Source organism: Porites lutea, chromosome 3 (genome assembly GCF_958299795.1).
Source record: "Porites lutea chromosome 3, jaPorLute2.1, whole genome shotgun sequence".
NCBI classification, from domain to species: domain Eukaryota; kingdom Metazoa; phylum Cnidaria; class Anthozoa; order Scleractinia; family Poritidae; genus Porites; species Porites lutea.
Window position 1 is genome coordinate 8,207,940 of NC_133203.1, and position 19,180 is coordinate 8,227,119.

Here is a 19,180-nt window from a genome sequence, read left to right on the forward strand (position 1 = left end):
ACGTGACCGTACGTCGGCTCGTCCTTCTGTTCGCACCACAGGGTAACCGAGGTGAAATGTCAAACTTTCTAGCCGGTGTGGGAGCCTGCAAACTAATATTGCACATCCATGGTCAATTGACAGCTGGCAAGACAGGGTATCTGCTAACAAGTATCACGTGACTGCATCGCAGGTTCAGGTGTCGACCATCAAGGTTACGTGTTCTTTTAAAGTTCTCCGCTGAGAAATGACGTGTTTTCAACTGGTCACAGGCTCAACTTGGAGTGGATTTCTTTGCAATGGTTATAAGTTTCATCGTTGTTTGAAGTAAATTATAAATTTATTAACGGGAACTTCGCCTTAAGCCCCGGCTACATCTATATATTACTTACTAAAAAGGCTAACAGAACGCAAGAGTGAATGCAAAACACGAGATAGTGCGTTTGTTTTTTTCTTTTTCCTTTCTACCCTCACCCTCCACGCGCTTTGTGTCCGTGCCCATGGACATCAGTGAAGAGAATTTTTATGTGGATATCAGCACTTTAATAGCAAGTGAATGAAAAAAATTCTGCTTACCTCTTCTCCTGGGGCACCGGGGTTTCCCATTTCACCAGGCGTTCCAGGAATTCCCTGAAAAATGAATAAAAAACTGTTTAAAACATTTCAACGGGCATGTGGTCCATTACTCCAAAAAATACAAGGAGAATGGGTACAAGTTTTCTGCGCAATGATATCTGGGATCGTTTGGTTGGACAAGTGTTACTTGTGACTGGTTAATGGTTGCCTTGAATACCATCGACCAATCATAACTAAGGCTTGTCCATCCAAATGATCCCAGAAATCATGGCGCCGAAAGCTTGTACCCATTCTCCCTCGAGTTTCTGAAGTTGGGAATTGTATAACTCAATAACTTTGCGGATCATTGTGAATTGACAGCCTATGGTATCTGCTAGTTACTGCTCCCACTCCTCCCACCCCCGGATAGGTAAGTATCGTTTGTGGTAAGTATTCCACTGAAATTTTTCAGTGTGACGGTGCCGGGTGGTTGGCGCTCACTTGATTGCCATGGTTACCTTCAAGGCGATGCTGCCTTTTGTGCTACAGGGCCTTCCAACTTTGAAAGCACCGGTACTCATCCTCATCTTGTTGATGAGTGAAATTCCAAAGAGCAACCGAAAACGCATTGGCAAATGAATCCAATCAGGATTTTTCACAAGCAGGAAACATTAGACCTCAAGAAATCAGCAGTGAAACAAACCCTATTGGCCATAAAAAGTAAAAGTCCTTTATTTGGGTGTCAATAACGCCATGTTTACCTCTCCAACAAGAGACGGGACCGCTATTTTCCTTGGTCATCATTTTCAGGTCAAAGTTTCCTAGTTATTTTAAAACCCTGAGTATTTGTCCGGTCTCTGGAAATGAACCTGTTACCTCCTGCTCTGCAGTCAAACGCTCTACCGACAGAGCTGGTCCTGCCGCAATCAACTTTAAGATTAATACCAGCCATACTGAACGACCTTTCAATGATTGAGGTCCATTTACAATCTCAGAAAGATGTTAAGTTTAGCCCTGGATAAAGCCAAATTTCAAGCAATGTTTCCTTGTCTACAAACATGTCACTCGAGCTTACAAAATACTGTTGTATCTTTATTGCGAGATACAGTGATGATAACATAGAATGTCACTCTAAGCAATGCACAGAAAGGTAAATACAAAAAGTGGGACAAAATTTTTAATCCTGGATTAGCGCTAATCGGCCTTTCAGGAACCGAACCAGGATTCAAAAAACAATGTCCACTTGCAACTTACCCTTGGTCCTTTGCGTCCTGGAGGTCCCTGGGGTCCAGCGGCTCCCTCAGCACCCTACAAAGAGGCCTTGATGTCAGTGACTAAGGTAACAAAGACATGGCGCATGCCATCATTAGGAAACTTAAGCAACAGCGTTGTTGAGTGACGTACGCCAACCGGAAGCAAGGCCTTTTCCCTCTTAATATGCGATGACGCTACACAATTTGTATTGCCAACTGTCTCTACTCTCATAGAGACAATCCGGCCGAAAATGTGGGCGAAACCACTGCCCAAGAATACAAAAAAGTAATACACTTCCGGTCGACTTCTCGTTCAGTTTACACATACCCTTAGTTTTTAAACTAGAAAATAAATACATGAATACTTACAGAGTCGCCTGGATCTCCCCTCGGTCCGGGTGGGCCGGGGGGGCCTGGTGGGCCCTGTCAATCAAACAGAAACATGATCAAACGAGACAATGGCTCCATTCCTTCAATTTTTCAAACGAAGATATTAAAAAAAAAAACTTTGGGTGGCATTTTACGGTATGTTTTCAATGATATTTTATGACTGGTGCGTTTGATATTTTCAGAGGAATTATGATGTCACGAATTTCTGTAATACAGCATTATTTGAAAATATTTTCACCTTGAAAAAATACCGGCACAAATCTACCTTTAATTATGAGCTCAGCCAATTATTAAGCACAAAGTAAAAAGTCCTTGAACACAAAAAAGCCTTATTTCGAGCATTGTTTAGGAATAAAACGTCATCATTACCCAACGATTTCGCTCGCCCCCTTTTCATGCAAATCAAGATTTTTTCTGGTATACTGACTGCGCATATTATTGACTGTGAGTACCTTCCTTTATATACGCGCGAGCTACTAGGATGCCTTCTCAGGACTTCGTCTTCTGGGCAAAATTCCTGCAGTTTCATCTACCATGACTAAAGGCTTGGTTACCAATGGTGGCATCGGCCGTTTAAAATGGCAACGACTGTTTACGAAAGGGAAAAAGGCGTCTACGTCCCCTACTCTATTCAAACACTAGTGCGGGTTCTTTTACGTCTCACAAAAACCAGAAAAGCGAAAGTGCTGTGAGACGAGATCTACGGTTTTTTGTCCTCATCCGAGAAGACTAGCAAGTCTAATCGTCTGCAGATGTCATTGCAAAGGCAGCACTTTCTCCTCAGTTATTTTAAGAGCCTGAGTGTTGGTCCGCGACCTCCAGCTCAGCAAAACCGGCGCTCTCCCAACTGAGCTAACCAGGCAGCAAATGAATGAATAGACTTTGAATTTCGCGACTTTAGAAAAGAGAAGGAGACTGGAGCCGAGAGGTGTCCCGCAATTGTACATGAGATCGTTACTGGGGGATACGCCGGTCAGCTATTCGCCAATAGACCTTTTGGATTAGTTGATTAGGTGATCAACTTTCTGTAAACACGAAAACAGTTTGCTTTTGAAACATTTTGTTAGCAGTAAATGAAAGAGAATATTATCGAAATTAGGTAACCTCTAAATTTCCAGCCTTATATCTCAAAAGTAGCGATTGCAACGGCCGACAAAAATTAGAAGCATTTGTCTGGGAAAAACAACTCTTGCCACCCATTCAGGCTTGAGTGGTTTCCCTACAAATCCTTGTAAATTTGGAAATTTTTAAACTGTAGTAAAGTATATCCTTAAGCATTATGGGGCTTAAATCTCCTTTTCATTCATAACAGGCAATATGAGCCCTTAAATTCGTAAGGGAAAGATTTAATGGCAGTTTGAAAACTTCAAAATTAACGGGTGGTAAGAGTTGTTTTTCTCATACAAATCTGTCTAGTTTTCAGCGGCCGCTGCAATCGCCCTTTTTGAGATATACGGCTGAAAATCTACAGGTTACCAAAATTGAATATGCTCTTTCAGTTACTGCTAACAAACTTTTCCAAAAGCGAGCTATCTTCGTGTTTACAGAAAGTTGATCACATGACCAACTATTGCAAAAGGCCTATTTTTTCACTGTTCCCTGTAACAGTCCCAGAAGTCTTTACGAAGCCTTACTCGGCCCAGTCTTTATCTAGTTCCTTAAGTGGCGAATGGGAAAGCAACAAATTTTAAGGAGGGGGGGGGGGGCACGCCCTAGCTGTGATTGCTAGTAAATTCTCACCCGCTTGCCAGATTCTCCTGGAGTGCCGCGTGCTCCAGGTCTTCCATCTTGACCCTAGGGAGATAAATTAAAAGCAAAAACAGTTCGGCTATAATGTGAAAAGAATGTTCAGAAATGGGAATAAGACTTTTTCGGCGTTCCGTCCCAGTAAGTAGTCACAATGAAACGAGCTCAAGGCTTGTGTGGACATATTCATACGAATAAGTCACTTTACTTTGTCACCCCAAGTCTTGAAGTGCTGACTTTGTTCACAGAAACACGGGAAAGGTCTGTAGTTCCTTGTCAAAGTACACGAAATGTATCTTCCCCTTCCCCCGGCAAAAGAAAAAACTCATGGCCGCGGAGCTGCCCACCAGAGTCATCAAGGACTGACTTTAAGATCCAACGACGCAACCGTTACGAGAACGTCAAAAAAAAAGAAACATCAGGGTTTGTAAGCAAAAGAACAACTTTGCACGTGCGTCACGCGTTTTTGTACATTTTTTTGCCGTTTCTGCACGACTAAGACGTGAAAATGGCTATTTTCGCGTTTTATGGAGAACGCAAACTTATTTCTCTTTCTGAACTTAGATGTGGTCCCGAGGAATTCAACTTCAGGAGGGTTCGCCTACATTTGACAAAGTAAGTGGGTGGGAATAATCGCGATAAAGACTGAAAGAATGCAAATTCACTTTTTAAGCGACGTTCTCATTGCCCTCGCCTCGTTGGATCGTTAAGTCCCCGGTAGGCCCTTCTCGCTTTGGGGTGTAAATTGCAGATTTTGGTCTCACTTAGGGTGTTTGGGATGGAAGGTTACTATATTTGCCCATTCAGGGTATCGCTTAGTACTGTGCGTAAAGAAATCTACAAAAGCAAAGGCCCTGACACTAACTACGGACAAATCTCCTGTAGGGGTCAGTTTAAGCTTGAGCCACACCCACATTGGTCTCCCTTAGGGGTTAATTTACATGTTCCGACGAGCATCCCGGTCACTTTTATGTGGGAGATCCCCGGGGTTGATGGCTCTGCATTCAGCTAGACTTTCTAAAAGTCCTTTATTTGTTTTCCTGGTTGGTCATGCCATTTTAAAGGACTTTTTATACCTGTTTGACGCGAAATTCATCGGTCGAAAATTCTACCGGTGACGTCATGACAATTGACCAATAGGGCAGTGAGTGATATTTCACGCCGCTCCCGAGACTGCATATGTCAATCATTTTTTTCCCGCGTGAATTTATATGATTCAAATCCATTCAGGCGAAACAAGTCGACCTCGAGACTTTGTCGCTCGGCTCGGTCGCGGCGCGACCTCATGCATGGAAGCTCGATTCGCTCACTTTTAAGAACTAATGAGAGGTCGACTTGTAGCAAGTCTAGCATTTACCGTAACATGTCAATTGACTATTTCCCATGGGTGACTCTAGTTCATAAAGTTGATGGTAAAACTTACAGCCTGTCCAGTGAGGCCTCTCTTTCCATCTGCCCCAGGCTCCCCTGGGTCACCCTACGAAGCAAACAAAAACAGCAACAGAATGAGAATGGCGGCTTACTTTGGAAAAGAGTGGCAGCCTGGGTTCAAACGTGGCCGCGCAAGCACCTATGGGATTGCTTGGAGTGGGGAGTGGGGGAGGGGGTGGTTGCTGAAGCCAAGATCAGCGAGCTAATAATGTTTTTTCCAGAGGCGAAAATAAATCTATATTTCAATCATCCGATGCAGATTTTTCTTCCTTTTCACTGGCCGAGAACACACCACCTTACCTGCAAATAACTGCCTACAAATAATGGTCTGCTCATGAGCAATGCCGTCCAACTGTGCTTGGCTGCAAATAATATTCTGCTCATGCGTAAATGAAACCACGATTTTCTCCCTCTTGCGATCGCTCTTGCGTGAAAATGGCAGATTGCTTTGCTTCCGAAGATATTCATTTATAAACAAACTCGGTGATCGAATGAGAAAACAATTATTACCAGGAGAATAATACAAGACTTTACCTTGGATCCATCCAGACCACGTTCACCATCAGCACCAGGAGGTCCAACTGGGCCCTGACACATAAACATACAAGAAACATCAAGATAGGAAGCGCGTGTAACAAGAGAGGGATATTTAAGAGGAGAGAGGGCTGAAACATGTTTGAAATGGGTGATTTTAAGATTGAAAGATTTGCCCTTAAAGGTCATGGTAAGTTCTATTTTTTTTTTTGGTCACAGTTGAGCTGAAATTATCACAAAGTATTTTCATTCATCTATTCTCATACAGTACTTGAAAAGACAGATAGATAGACTGGGTTTTCTTCAGTCACTTTGCAGAATAAACTGCATTGCGCAACTTTACAAATCTAAAAATATGACACATGAGTGATAACGAAATCGTAATTTAAAAAAGACCTTAAGAAGTAAACTGTAAGTCACGAGAGAGCTATAGAGCTACTCTTGTTGCTGAAAGTGTCCGCAAATCGCTTTGTTTTAGTTTTGGGTAGGTCGAAAACCTTGCGTCTCCCTAAATTATAAGTTGGCCCGCTGCACTTTCTGATAACAAACCGTGAATCTTATTGGATGCGTTGTTAAAAACTGATGAAAAGGCTGACTGGTTATTTTTTAATGATGGACTCTCAGGCAGTCGATACCAGCGAGACTTAAAGCGTCGTTGTAAAAAACCCCAGGGAAGATACAGGAGAGGGCTCTATTTTGAACATCCTCAAGTCAAGTTTGACTTGCTGGTTCTTGGGTAACGCGTAGTGAAAAAAACTGGACATGCATAATCTAAGGATGATCTAATACATGCGCCGCAGTAGTACGCTACGAGATCGTCATATGGAACCTGGGCACCTTTCAGTTGGACTAGAAAGTAGCGTTTTCGAGATGCTTCCTCTACTAGTTCCTTAATGGGGTCGTTCCAAGTTGAGTTAGAATTGATCATAACGCCAAGTAGCTTTGCGCACTGAACTGATTCGATGGAATTTCGGTTAATACATGCCCTTGGGAACAGGGAACATTTACGACTCAAACTGATGGTAAGTTAAGATATGAAATGATTCTATTTATAAGGCAATAAAAGAGAGTCATCGGTGTTTGATCATTTTTCTACAACACACGAGTTAAACATTGAAGATTGTTTCAAAATGAGATGTGTTTCCACCCGGGCAATCGAAATCCAAAGACATTAATTTTAAGCTTGACGTACACTAGTAGACTAATCTTAAATAAAAATGAACCATCATTTCAGGTTTTTCTTTGATTCCAATATATCTTTTAGCTTTTTACCCTTTAAGTCCCAATAGTGACTAACATCAATTTTCTCCAAACAATATCCATACATTGTCAAAAGATTAGGTTATCAGAATCAATAAAATGATCACCAAAGAGAAAAGGCTTTGATCTTTTATCAAATTCTCTCCACACATTCTTCAAGGAATTGTATAGAGATCAGTTTGGAGAATTTGTTTGTGGATATTGGGGCTTCAAAAGTTAAAGTTACACCAAAAATCATGACATAGCTCCTTTAAAACCACCTACCGTTAGTCCAATAGGTCCAGGAGCTCCATTTTCTCCAGGCGGTCCTTGTACACCCTGTCATAAACAATCAAAGGGAACGTGTGACATAACTGTCAGGTTAAACTGTGACAAAGGCATCATGCAATTTCACTTAACATACCGTAAAATTCCGCAAATAAGCCTCGGAACTTATATGTTTTAAGGCCCCTTATGAGGGGCTTACATTCGAAGGGAAATTTGCCTTTCAAAATCGGCTAGGCTTATACTGGGAGGGAAATATGCGTCTTAAAATCCATTGGGCTAGCTTATAATTGAAAGTAAATTTATGTCAGTAATTTGTAGCAAGTTTTTACTGAAACTAGCCTCGAAGACGTAGAACTTTCTAAAACTCAGCCATGCAAGTACTTTGTCTACATGGACCGAGAAAATCCAAGCCAAGACTAAAGAGTGAACTACGCAAACAGCAACATACTGTGACACTTTTTGACTGCAGTCGTTTGGCACACGCTATACCTCTTTGGCAAATGAAAATATTTATGTGTTACTGTACAGTTTTTGCTTTGATTTTGTTGAATTTGAGGGCAATTTCCGTGTAAAAGCCCCCGACGGCTTGTATCTGGAGGGGTGATTTATCGAAGGGTTTTTTGTCTTACGAATTTGGGGGGCTCATTTTCGGAATTTTACGGTAACAGATAGATTTAGAGTCATGCCTGCAGCAAACGTTAGATTCAGGTTAACCCTTTAAACCCTAACAACAAAATGTAATTTCTCATTTGCTGCCCACATAGATTACGTACAAAAATAGTGGGGAAAAGTTGTAAGCATTTATAAAAAACTCTCCTAAAACGACGTGGACTTCAAAACAAGCGCGGTGGAAGCACTGAAGTGTTTTGTCAAAGCATGTGTACTTAAGAGAAAAAAGAGAACACGAAAGGACAGAAAAACACAGTCCTGTTAGATTGGTGAAGGCTATTAAAACTTCCACAGCGCCAGAAAGTCACCCTGTTAACAGAGCCTCCTTTTGTCTTCTTCTTGAATGAGGGGGAGAAAAACAGGCTCTCTGCCTGTATCCCGTCAAGCAATGAAGTCCGAAACTCAAACCTCGGGACTAGTCTATTAGAGCGGGTTTTCGAATGACCTTGAAAATGGCTTCGGTAAATGTTCGTCATTTGCTTTATCAGCCAATGGATGAAAAGATCAAAACATGGCTTCTTTGCTTTCCCGCAAAAGAAAACCCTAATGTGGAGAAGACATTGTTTGATTGGCCAATCGTCTTACAGTATGACGTCAAAGCGAAGTATCGGTTGTTTTCTAGAAAGTTCTCAGGCAATGATTTTTCACCAGAGCATTCCCTTCACCAACCAAAAGCCACACGCGTTTGTACCCGTTCGATAAACCAATCAAATCGCTCTATTTCCGCTCGTTTGTTGTTTCTGTTTTGTTCGCGCGTTTTCATTTCAAGGTCATACGAAAATCGGTCTATGCTCTCTATCGTCAAACTAGTTTCCCAAGTGCAAGCATCCGTTTATTGATGATCATAACCGAGTCCCAGGGCTCAAAATAATTTTAGGGCGGGGGAAAACGTGAACTAATCCTTGTGTAATTTTCTTTTAGTGAACGTGATTTCATTTTTACGAAGAGACAAAAACTAAGATTTATAGGTGAGGATTTGTTTGCCTGTTCATAAATTAAGGTCTGTGAAGCTTTTAGCCGGTCAAGACGCCATTCTTGCTGGACATTGTCCGTTGACTGGCCGTTATTTTGGGCCCTGAGCCCGCTGTACAAAGCGCACGGCTATTAGGCCTGGGTTCCAAAATATATCCCAACAACAAGCCTGCAGCACATGCGCATAAAGTACGAGAATGCCAAAATCGAGCAAAAGGCAAAAAAAGGCTCTGCTATTATGGTGCTAAGGGTAATAAAATAAATGGGCCACCCAAAGGAATTAGATGAGCCCAGTCCAGATAAGTCCAAAACCTAACTCGGTTTCACGGCCTGAGAAAGGAATAGAATTGAATCAATATTAAATATCGTCATTGCAGACGACAAGAGGAGACCGCAATCCTAATCTCCAGGTTGTTGTTACGCATGCGTCGCATGTATGTAGCCAGCATTCGTTTGGACTAAGAATGAATGGAATGCACATTTGATCACGCGCGTTTGGACCTTGATCACGCATGTTTGGACCATCTATCACGTGAACCTTGCGCAAAGCACAGCATTGGAGCAAAAGCGTTTCGATCTTCGATCGTTGTCGCCCGCACTCCGTAACCTTTGGTTTTTACTAGTTATAGACTTTACTTACGATTGCTCCAATAGCTCCAGGAGCACCAGGGGATCCGTCAGGGCCGCGAGGTCCCTAAATGTAAGACACAAGGTAATAACTTTGAACACGTCATCTCACAGAATAACAACAAGTGTGGTTTTATGGTGGCTAAGGAATAAATTAAGCGGGAATTATTTTTTCTCACACACAGCTGGGAGTATTTTTTTTGTTATCTATGAACTCTTATTAAGTTTTCACTCTTAAATAATGAATACAAAAAGTACACAATACTTAAAACCACCACAGAGCTACAAAACGCAAAACATCCAAACAAATGTCATTATACACTACTTAGTTTAAAGCCATCAAAATTACAAATTGTCATTGAAACCTTCCTGTTTTGTTGCTTTTGAACTTCAGAGTTCGGTCGCGTGTTTTTGAAAAGCGCAATAAGTTTTACCTTTTCAGCTTTAAGTTTTTTTATCTTCTTTATACTGAAACATGGTTTAGATTGTTCATATAGAGCTTCCAAATCCAGAAGAAACACAGATATGGGAGGGTAAAAACGAATCAGTACGTTCCCTCTAAAATTTACTTTTGCAGCTTCTGCTCGATATTGCCGACTTTATTTGCAAACACAGTGGATGCTACGGTAACAGTTTGATTGAGAGACGTCGCAGAAAAACCCAAAATCTTGAAACGTTTTTGACAACGTAGGTCGCGTGTTATCCAAAACAGCTAGCCTCCTCCTCAGACGCTTCGTTTTTCGCACGGTTTCGCATAAAGGCGAGCGCAAAACGCGAGTGACTGGCGACGAAACGCAAGAGACCATGGGAAGGGTAAAGAAGGCAGGCGAAGCGCGTCTCGACCTTATGCTCTTTCCCGCCTTCCTTTGCGCGCAAATTTTCATCGAGAGAGAGACGTCTGGGTACGAGGTAGTTAAACAGTTGTAAGATAACTTACAAGGGGCCCGACGTCTCCTTCAGGTCCTGGTTCACCCATATCTCCAGTAGCTCCCTATAAGAGGTCAAAGCATAATGAGACACTTCATGTATAATACAACTTGCGATCACCATTTCTGTGGGAAACGTGAGGCAACAATAACCTGACACAGGGTTTAGTCTAGAAATTGGCTAATGGGGGCCAAATGGGCCTACTTCTGTAATTTTAGGGGGCCCTTTTTCAAGAAAGGGGGTCCCCAAAAGGTATTTGAACTTATTGGTACAGACTGTTCTATGGGAAAACGGGTCGGACTCGCCGGACGCTTTGCCGCCATATTGGAACATTCTGGGCAAGTGAAAAAACCTGGGCTCGAATTACTGCAGAATTCCGGATGTTTGACTGGTGAAACAATGACTCAAACGAAGAAGAGAAAGGCAATTGAGACAGTAAGAGGCTATAAAAGTTCAATAAAAGTTTATAGAGCGGCCGTCGAATCAGTGTTGTTGTCAGTGATGTTTTCGAATGATCTATTTCAAAAAAAGTACTTATACTTGGGTCTATTTCTTTTTGCGCCCCATTTGACGCGGCAACGTAAATTATATGCGGCATTTTTTTTCCAAATTGCGGAAATCCCGCAAGGCCGCACTGTAGAATATACCATGCTGAAACATAATAATGGATAAAAAATGTATTCCAAGGTTATTGTTTTAGAGAAAGGAAAATGTACTTTTATCAACTGATATGATTAATAAGTTTGCCACCAAAGAGGAATTAAAAGCTGCATTTCAAAAACATTCCATGTCAAAAGATGTAATATTAATCATATGAGGTCATTTCTAGAGTATCGTAATACATTTTTTGATTCAGTATATCTTGTGCTAGAAACTAGAGGGAAAAGGTAAACTTTAAATTTTCTTTCCAAGTTCTTTCTCAGTATCCAGTTGTATTACGTTTTTAAATCTAGATTCCTTGATGGCGTGGATTGACAGCTTTGGCCAGATGTAAGCCTGCAAAAAACTTTTCTTTTAAGAAAGGACCCATGTTCGAAGAGGTCAATAGAGCTCTTAAGATTCGAAGACCAGGATGACTACGTAAATGAGATTTTATTTACAAAACCGGAACCCCGGAAAGCTTCATCTTACTATTTTCACCAAAAAAAGACAGCATAGTTGTTAATTTTGAAGGAGGCAAAGGTGTATTCCCACCACTACGACATTCCCACTAAAAACCGAAGTAGAATGACGACGGCTATCCTAATTTCCCGCCAAAATGACGCTGGTTCACGCACGCACAGTACTTAGTATACCAAGTAGAAGAACGCACTTCGTCTTGGAATCTAAAGGTCTTTAGTTACTATGCTGTAAAAATAAGAGTGTGGTATGGATGTTTTCTATGTACTTACCTGCTCTCCTTGGTCTCCCATTGGGCCTGGGGCTCCCGGGGGGCCAGTGGAACCCTGAAAGATAAATCATATTGTTATATTCCTAGACTTTCACTCAACTAAACAGGGACTGCCATTGGTTGATTCTTGGTCACGTGGCCTTGACTAAAAACAAATGTATCCCGATCGTGATACATCAAACAATGTATCCCGCTCGGGATACATTGCGGCACGTGATCAAAGCATGGTGGAAAGTGGCGTGACAAAAGGCGGCAAAAACACCGCCAGGTCCTGCCAGTTTTCTTTTTCGTGAATGCACACAACAACACAATCACGAAGCCTCAAGCTAAAAAGCAACGATTTTTAAAGTTATCCCAGAAGTTCCCAGAAGAAAAACAGCAGCTAGTGGAGGAAAAAGATGCAGATAATATAAGGAAAGTACTTTTGTTTGTAAATCATTCATTCAGTGGTTTTGAGAATTAAATTTGTGTTGTTATAAGTACCGAGTCGACTGTTTTGGTTCGCTCCGGTTATTCTTTTGTTGCTGTTGAAGTGAAAGTCTAGAAATATAACAAAATACTTAATGTCAGGTCCCTCGGGAAACCAGTTAGTTTTGTTTTCCCTCGAGTCCTGATGTTTCCCTCGACTTCGTCTCGGGAAACATCAGGACTCTCGGGAAAACAAAACTAACTGTTTCCCTTGGGACCTGACATTAAGTGTATATTGTATTTTTCTACTTATAGATTGCACACAAAACTTATTACTGGCTAAATATGCGATAAAAAATTCTTGTACTAATTCATTGCGCCGGCTTACTTCTAAACAAAGTCAATGCTTTTGAGTTCCTTAGGTTAGTCGAGCACAACAGTCTGTGAAAGCGCGTCTTCGGTGGCCATGTTATATTTTTTTCCGCTTGTACTGCTTGCGTCAGCATTCATTTTAACTTGACAAACATCATGAGCCTTCTTATGTAGGCTTGCGCTTGTGTTCACATCACTAATGAAAGGAGGCTTAAATATCGAAAACGACCTGAAAACCGTTCTATAAGCACCGGTAAATCTCCTTGGTTCAAAGCACTGAAAAAAGAAAAGAAATTCCATAATGACAACTCACATCTGCACCATTTTCGCCAGGAAGTCCAGGGTTGCCAGGGGGTCCCCGTGGGCCCTGCAAAAGAGAGATAAAAGTAAATTAATCTACTTATACTGTCATTATCAAGGATCTTAAGGGAGGAACAAAAGGTTATCTTTTTATCTTCAGATCCCTCTTTACAGATTACCCTTCCAATTTCAGGGACATCACACTATGGTTCAACGCGGTCAAACGAGAGGGATTTTGCAAACGTTAAGCAAAGTACGAGGTCAAAGCTAAGGTTGTCACTTTCACTGTTTAAAGTTAACACTCTGGGAACCATTTGTCAGGAAATATGCGTTCTTCTATGTCGAACGCGATTAAAAACAATTTAAGAAAAGTGTTTAGTTTGAACAGAAAACTTTCCACAAAATAAATAAATATATAAACTCACAGCAAGACCAGCGTCACCAGGAACTCCAGGTGTACCAAACAAGCCAGGGGCACCCTAGACGGAAAAATAACAGAAAAACATTAAGAAGCAGGGCCGAGATTCTCCCACGATCGAGGAGGTTTTCATTAAAAAAAATGTCTTGTAAAGATGGTTCTGTCTTTTTAGGCTGTGGACCAAAACCGGTATTGTGACCATCTAAATGAACACTCTTTGGGAGTACTTTCACGAGGTACTATCAATTTGTCTTTCAGTATTTTGCAAAATAAAAATCGGAATTTTGATCTAACTTTGTCCTTACACTCCCACAGTGGATAACGGATAATGAAACCTCTTCGGCAGTACTTTCAGATGGTTTTATTAATTTAGTATATAGTTCTAACTTTTGAGTCTGTGGATCAAATCCTGCAGTGTGACCATTCAAATGAAACCTGTTCAGCAGTACTTTCAGATGGTTTTATTAATTTAGTTTGTAGTTCTAACTTTTGAATCTGTTGATGAAATCCTATGGTGTTTCCATTCAAATGAAACCTCTTCAGCAGTACTTTCACATGGTACTATTTATTTAGTATGTAGTTCTAACTTTTGAGTGTATGGATCAAATCCTGCAGTGTGACCATTCAAATAAAACCTCTTGAGCAGTACTTTCACAAGGTACAAATATGGCCTTCCAATATTAAGCAAGACGAAATTCAAAACTTTTGTCTAACTTTGAACTTGTTAGGGAGTGAAAGGGGTGCAACTGCAGGTTTAGCTGTGTTCTTATTGATAACATTATTCTATTACATACTCGTGGACCAGTTTCTCCAGGAGGTCCTGGGGGTCCAGGTGTTCCAGCATATCCCTAAAACGAAAATACAGATGGTTTTCACTCTCACGCAATACCAAAAATCAAATACAAAACCAATCACTGAAGGAACTCAACTTAAACCAACTCTCTGTTCTGTTAGTTATATCGCCTCGGGTATGGTTATCTGGATTCCGGAATCCAAGAAATTTTTGCTTGTGGAATCCGGAGTTCTGGCCTTAAGATTTCGTAATTCAACTCAAGGAATGATTGGAATCCGGAATCCAAGTCCACTGACAAGGAATCCCGAATCCAGTACCTGGAGTCCAGAATTCACTACTGACTTCGATAACCTTAAGCTACTTGCAAACGAACGCAACAACTCTTAACATTGTTGCGCCTACAATGTTGCGTATTGTTGGGTCCGTGTTGCAGTGGTGTGCACACGGTTGCAACAACTCCCAACAACATGCAACAGGGTGTACAAACGGACGCAACATGTAACATCCAGCAATGTTGGGAGTTGTTGGCCAACAATGTTGCGTCCGTTTGCACGAGGCTTTACTGGGATGAGTGATATTACCAACTCCACCAAATTGTCAAACGTTCAACGCAAATTTATAAAGCCTTGAGTATATTTTGGCAGCCGGAAAATAGTGAGAACATCTGGAATTATTTTCTTTCACTGATTACTTCTTGAGAAGTAATAAATATTTCCCTAAACACTCCACCTAATCACTTTGACCAACAGTCCAGACAAACAAAAACCACAAGATAAACAGATCTATTTGGACAAACGGAAATGTGCCTTTTTGTTACATTCCACTAAAATTCCGCAAAAAAATGCCCTGTCCACCAAAAGAAGCTACCAGGCTGAAAGCTTGTAAAAAGAATTAAATTATCACACTTTTTTTATTCATATTGGAATTGGAAGATTTCATGTGTGCGCAACCTGTTAACAGTCTCTTATAGAAATACAGTACCCTTAATCACTGCACTATTAATGAAAGCTCATACCCGTTTTCCATCCCTTCCTGGGTTTCCCCTGGGACCTGGCTGACCAGGGTCACCCTAAAAATCACGAGAAACAAAGTTAGCAAAGCAAGACATAACAAAGTCATGGGGCAAAGTCACGGCGCATAGAGCATAAACATATCAAGAGCATTTTTGTTAAAACATCACTGATTTAAAAAGTTTTAACTTCGATAATTAATAAGAGCTTTGTTTAACCCTAATGGTGAGCCAAAACCTCTTTCACTCCAACACTCATCACTCAACTTAAGAAGTGCAGTTGTGTCAAGCCGTAAGCTCCAAAGAGTCATTACTATTTTCTGAGCACGAAATACTGTAATTAAAGTAACAATAGACCCCAAAGAAAACTAATGAGGAGTACTTTCTTGTGGTGCTATACTAGTTTATAAAATAACTAAGATAGTACGCGCGCTCTGATTGGCCGAGAGGAGTGTTTGCACGAGAAAACATGGTTGTGGCGTCAAGTTGTTTGGTTTTTTGCGCGCTAATCACGCAAGCACGAATTTGAAAAAGTTTTCGAGTTCAAAACTCGACAAGTTTACTATATTTACCCATTCCTTCGTCGGCTGAAACATGGAAAATCGTTACAAAGAAGGTGAGTCAATTTTTCTTCGCTTAAGTTGACATTTTAAGCGAGAAAAATCCGTACTTTGCAAAGCATCTTTTTGCAAAACAAGAACTGATTACGCGTTCAAGACTTCGTGGACAAGATTTTGCGACTGGTAAGAATTTCTCTTTTAATCAGTGCCATACAAAAGAGTTTTGCGTTTTTCTCGGGAAAGTTATTGTATAAAAGCAATAGAAAACTTTTTTCCTGTGTTTGCATAGCCTGATATAAACACTCGAGGCGTTGGGAGAATTCGAGAACCATTCTCCCAACTCCTCTCGTGTTTATATCAGGCTATGCAAACACGGAAAACGTTTTATATTGCTTAAATGCTGTTAAAGCTGGTTTAGCTTTGAGTCTTTGGATGAAATACTAAGTGTGACCATTCAAATGAAAGCTACTGAGCAGTACTTTCACGTAGTTCTGTTTACTGTACTGTTCAAGGTGTTTCTTGTATTTGAGTATGTGGATGAAGTCCTTAAGTGTGATGAGCAATATTTTCACGTGGTACTGTTTACTTCACTGTTCAAGGTGGTTCTAGCTTTTGAGTCTGTGGATGAAATGATTAAGTGTGAACATTCAAATGAAAGCTACTGGGCAGTACTTTCACTTGGCACGGGTTACCTTGCTGTACAAGGTGGTTCTAGCTTTTGAGTCTGTGGATGAAATGCAAGAGTGAGACCATTCAAATGAAAGCTACAGAGCAGTACGTTCACGTGGTACTGTTTATTGTACTGTTGAAGGTGGTTCAAATACTTGAGTCTGTGGAACAAATCCTGCAGTGTGAACATTCAAATGAAAGCTACTGAGCAGCACTTTCCTGTGGTACTGTTTATTAAGCTGTACAATGTGGTTCTAACTTTTGAGTATGTGGATGAAATCCTTAAGTGTGACCATTCAAATGAGAGCTACTGAGCAGTACTTTCCTGTGACACTGTTTATTAAGCTGTACAATGTGGTTCTAACTTTTGAGTATGTGGATGAAATCCTTAAGTGTGACCATTCAAATGAAAGCTAACGAGCAGCACTTTCCTGTGGTACTGTTAATTATGCAGTACAAGGTGGTTCTAACTTTTGAGTCTGTGGATGAAATCCTTAAGTGTGACCATTCAAACGAAAGCTACTGAGCAGTACTTTCACGCGCTACTCTTCTCTATGCGGTACAAGGATGTTATAACATACTCTGTCTCCCTTGGCTCCTGCTGGACCAGTTTGGCCAGTTCTTCCTGGAGGGCCCTGCAAAAATAAACATGATTTTTTTCATACAAGCTTTCCTTGTTCGCTATTGATTGAACGATGTGCAACCCTTCTCCTTTTGTAAGCACAGATAGTTTCATAAACAAAAACTTCACTACTCACCGTTGCTCCAGCATTGCCTTGTGAACCTTGTGATCCTCTCTCACCACGCTCACCCTTAAACACAACAAAAACGGAAAAAAGGTTTAAAGGGGCTGTGTAACTAGGCGGCAAAATAGTCGGTTTTATTCTCAAAATCGGTTTAGCATAGTGTAAGAGTCTCACGCGCGCAAGCCTCACACGCGAGTAGGCGTATTTTTTAGTGTCTTTCCCCAGTCTTGCTCTCTGTTTTCAGCCTCACTTCAGGACCTTTTGTTTGAGTGTTCGCGCGTACTTGAATACGCAAAGACACGGACTATCTTGCAGTCTAGTGTGTCACGAAATTGATCAAAATTAAAAAAGAAGGAACTGCCAAAGAACTGAGCGACACATAAAAATGACCACTCAGTGAAAAGATTATTCTATAATGCTTGAAAGACAGATTTGTTTGCCATTTCCGAGTTTTCGCAAGTTCCATGGCAAATGAGGACACGTTATTGGCATTGTTAACAAAAAGAACGAGACAACCGTGACATAGCTACCTTAACCCTTTAAGCCCCAATTTCCACATACAAATTCTCCAAACTGATCTTCATACATTTCCTTAAAGAATTAGTTGAGAGAATTTGATAAAAGATCAAGGCAGTTTCTCTTTAGTGATCATTTTATTAATTCTCATAACTTTATCTCCTGACATGGTATAGATATCGTTGGGAGAAAATAAATGTTCGTCAACGTTGGGACTTTAAGGGTTAAGGGCACTGTATACGTGCTATGGCAGTTTACCCCCATTTTGCTTGCTTTGCCAATCACTTGTTATGAACCTTAACGTTTACCAAATAACATCACTTCCAATTTCAACTTTTAAACAGCAGAGATAACTTTAAAAAATTGACAGGTTGAGCAGTTTGAAGTCGAAATACGAGCTGCAGTCCTTTTCAACCTGCATTAATCTTTGTCCTTCCTGGCCTCCTTTTGTATTCCCGTGTAGTTTAAATGTTCCTAATTTTGACACAAAGGGAACTCCGGAAGTACTCATCCAACAAGATCATTACATTTTTTTGTGACATTATAATTATCTAACCATTATTTTTTAAAACTGAATCATTGGATAATGTCTAGAGCTCTGATTGGCTTAGCCGTCCCAGTATATGAGCCGTTATACCTGCTCTCCAAATATAGTAACGGTACGCGTCTGCTCAAAATTAAAACCAAGATGAAAATAGGTTGTTTTTGCGGCAAGAATTCTGGATAATTTGTGGGTGTTTTTTTTAAAAAAAAAAAATTATTCCACTTGCGCTTGTTGGATATGAAATGATTATAGCCAACTCTGCACTACGTGCGTCGTTGGCTATCTACCATCTCATATCCAACGCGCACTCGTGGAGTAATTTTTAAATATACTAGCTACGAAAGAAGATGAATGAGCAAACTTACAGGTGTTCCATCAACGCCATTTTCTCCTGCTCTTCCTTTTTCACCTTTTGCACCTGATTCACCCTGAGGGCCTCTTTCTCCTTGAGGGCCAACGGCACCCTGAAAAATAACATGGCATAATGACAATTTATCACGACAAAGCTATTGTTGTACAGTGTATTGTAGGATGTTCAAAGGAATGCACAAGTTCCTTTACCTGGTAGCCTGCCTCACCAACGTAATCTACCGTAAAATTCTGAAAATAAGCCCCTCCATGTATAAGCCCCAGAAACCCGTAACGCAAAAAACCCTCCGTTAAATCGCCCCTCCAAATATAAGCCCCCCCCGGAGCTTGTACTTGGAAATTGCCCTCAAATACAAAGCAACAACGGTAAATTTCCTTCCAACTATAAAGCTAGTCCAATCAATTTTGAAACGCAAATTTCCCTCCGTAGATAAGCCCCCCCGAATTTAAGCTCCTCAAAAAGGGCCTTTGAAAAA

General features: G+C 40.8%; 1 protein-coding gene across 1 annotated transcript in view; it reads right to left on the bottom strand.

The window, feature by feature from the left end:
* The window catches only part of LOC140930359 (uncharacterized), a 73,117-nt gene that overhangs the window by 19,524 nt on the left and 34,413 nt on the right, over positions 1 to 19,180 (bottom strand). The window contains exons 33-49 of the mRNA XM_073380041.1: positions 18,701 to 18,799; positions 17,288 to 17,341; positions 17,111 to 17,164; positions 15,307 to 15,360; positions 14,293 to 14,346; positions 13,506 to 13,559; positions 13,094 to 13,147; positions 12,002 to 12,055; positions 10,621 to 10,674; positions 9,697 to 9,750; positions 7,413 to 7,466; positions 5,889 to 5,942; positions 5,347 to 5,400; positions 3,918 to 3,971; positions 2,157 to 2,210; positions 1,789 to 1,842; positions 556 to 609 (exon numbers count right to left, since the gene is read on the bottom strand). Coding sequence (XP_073236142.1) covers positions 556 to 609; positions 1,789 to 1,842; positions 2,157 to 2,210; positions 3,918 to 3,971; positions 5,347 to 5,400; positions 5,889 to 5,942; positions 7,413 to 7,466; positions 9,697 to 9,750; positions 10,621 to 10,674; positions 12,002 to 12,055; positions 13,094 to 13,147; positions 13,506 to 13,559; positions 14,293 to 14,346; positions 15,307 to 15,360; positions 17,111 to 17,164; positions 17,288 to 17,341; positions 18,701 to 18,799 — 963 coding nt within the window. The remainder of the gene's footprint in view (positions 1 to 555; positions 610 to 1,788; positions 1,843 to 2,156; positions 2,211 to 3,917; positions 3,972 to 5,346; positions 5,401 to 5,888; positions 5,943 to 7,412; positions 7,467 to 9,696; positions 9,751 to 10,620; positions 10,675 to 12,001; positions 12,056 to 13,093; positions 13,148 to 13,505; positions 13,560 to 14,292; positions 14,347 to 15,306; positions 15,361 to 17,110; positions 17,165 to 17,287; positions 17,342 to 18,700; positions 18,800 to 19,180) is intronic.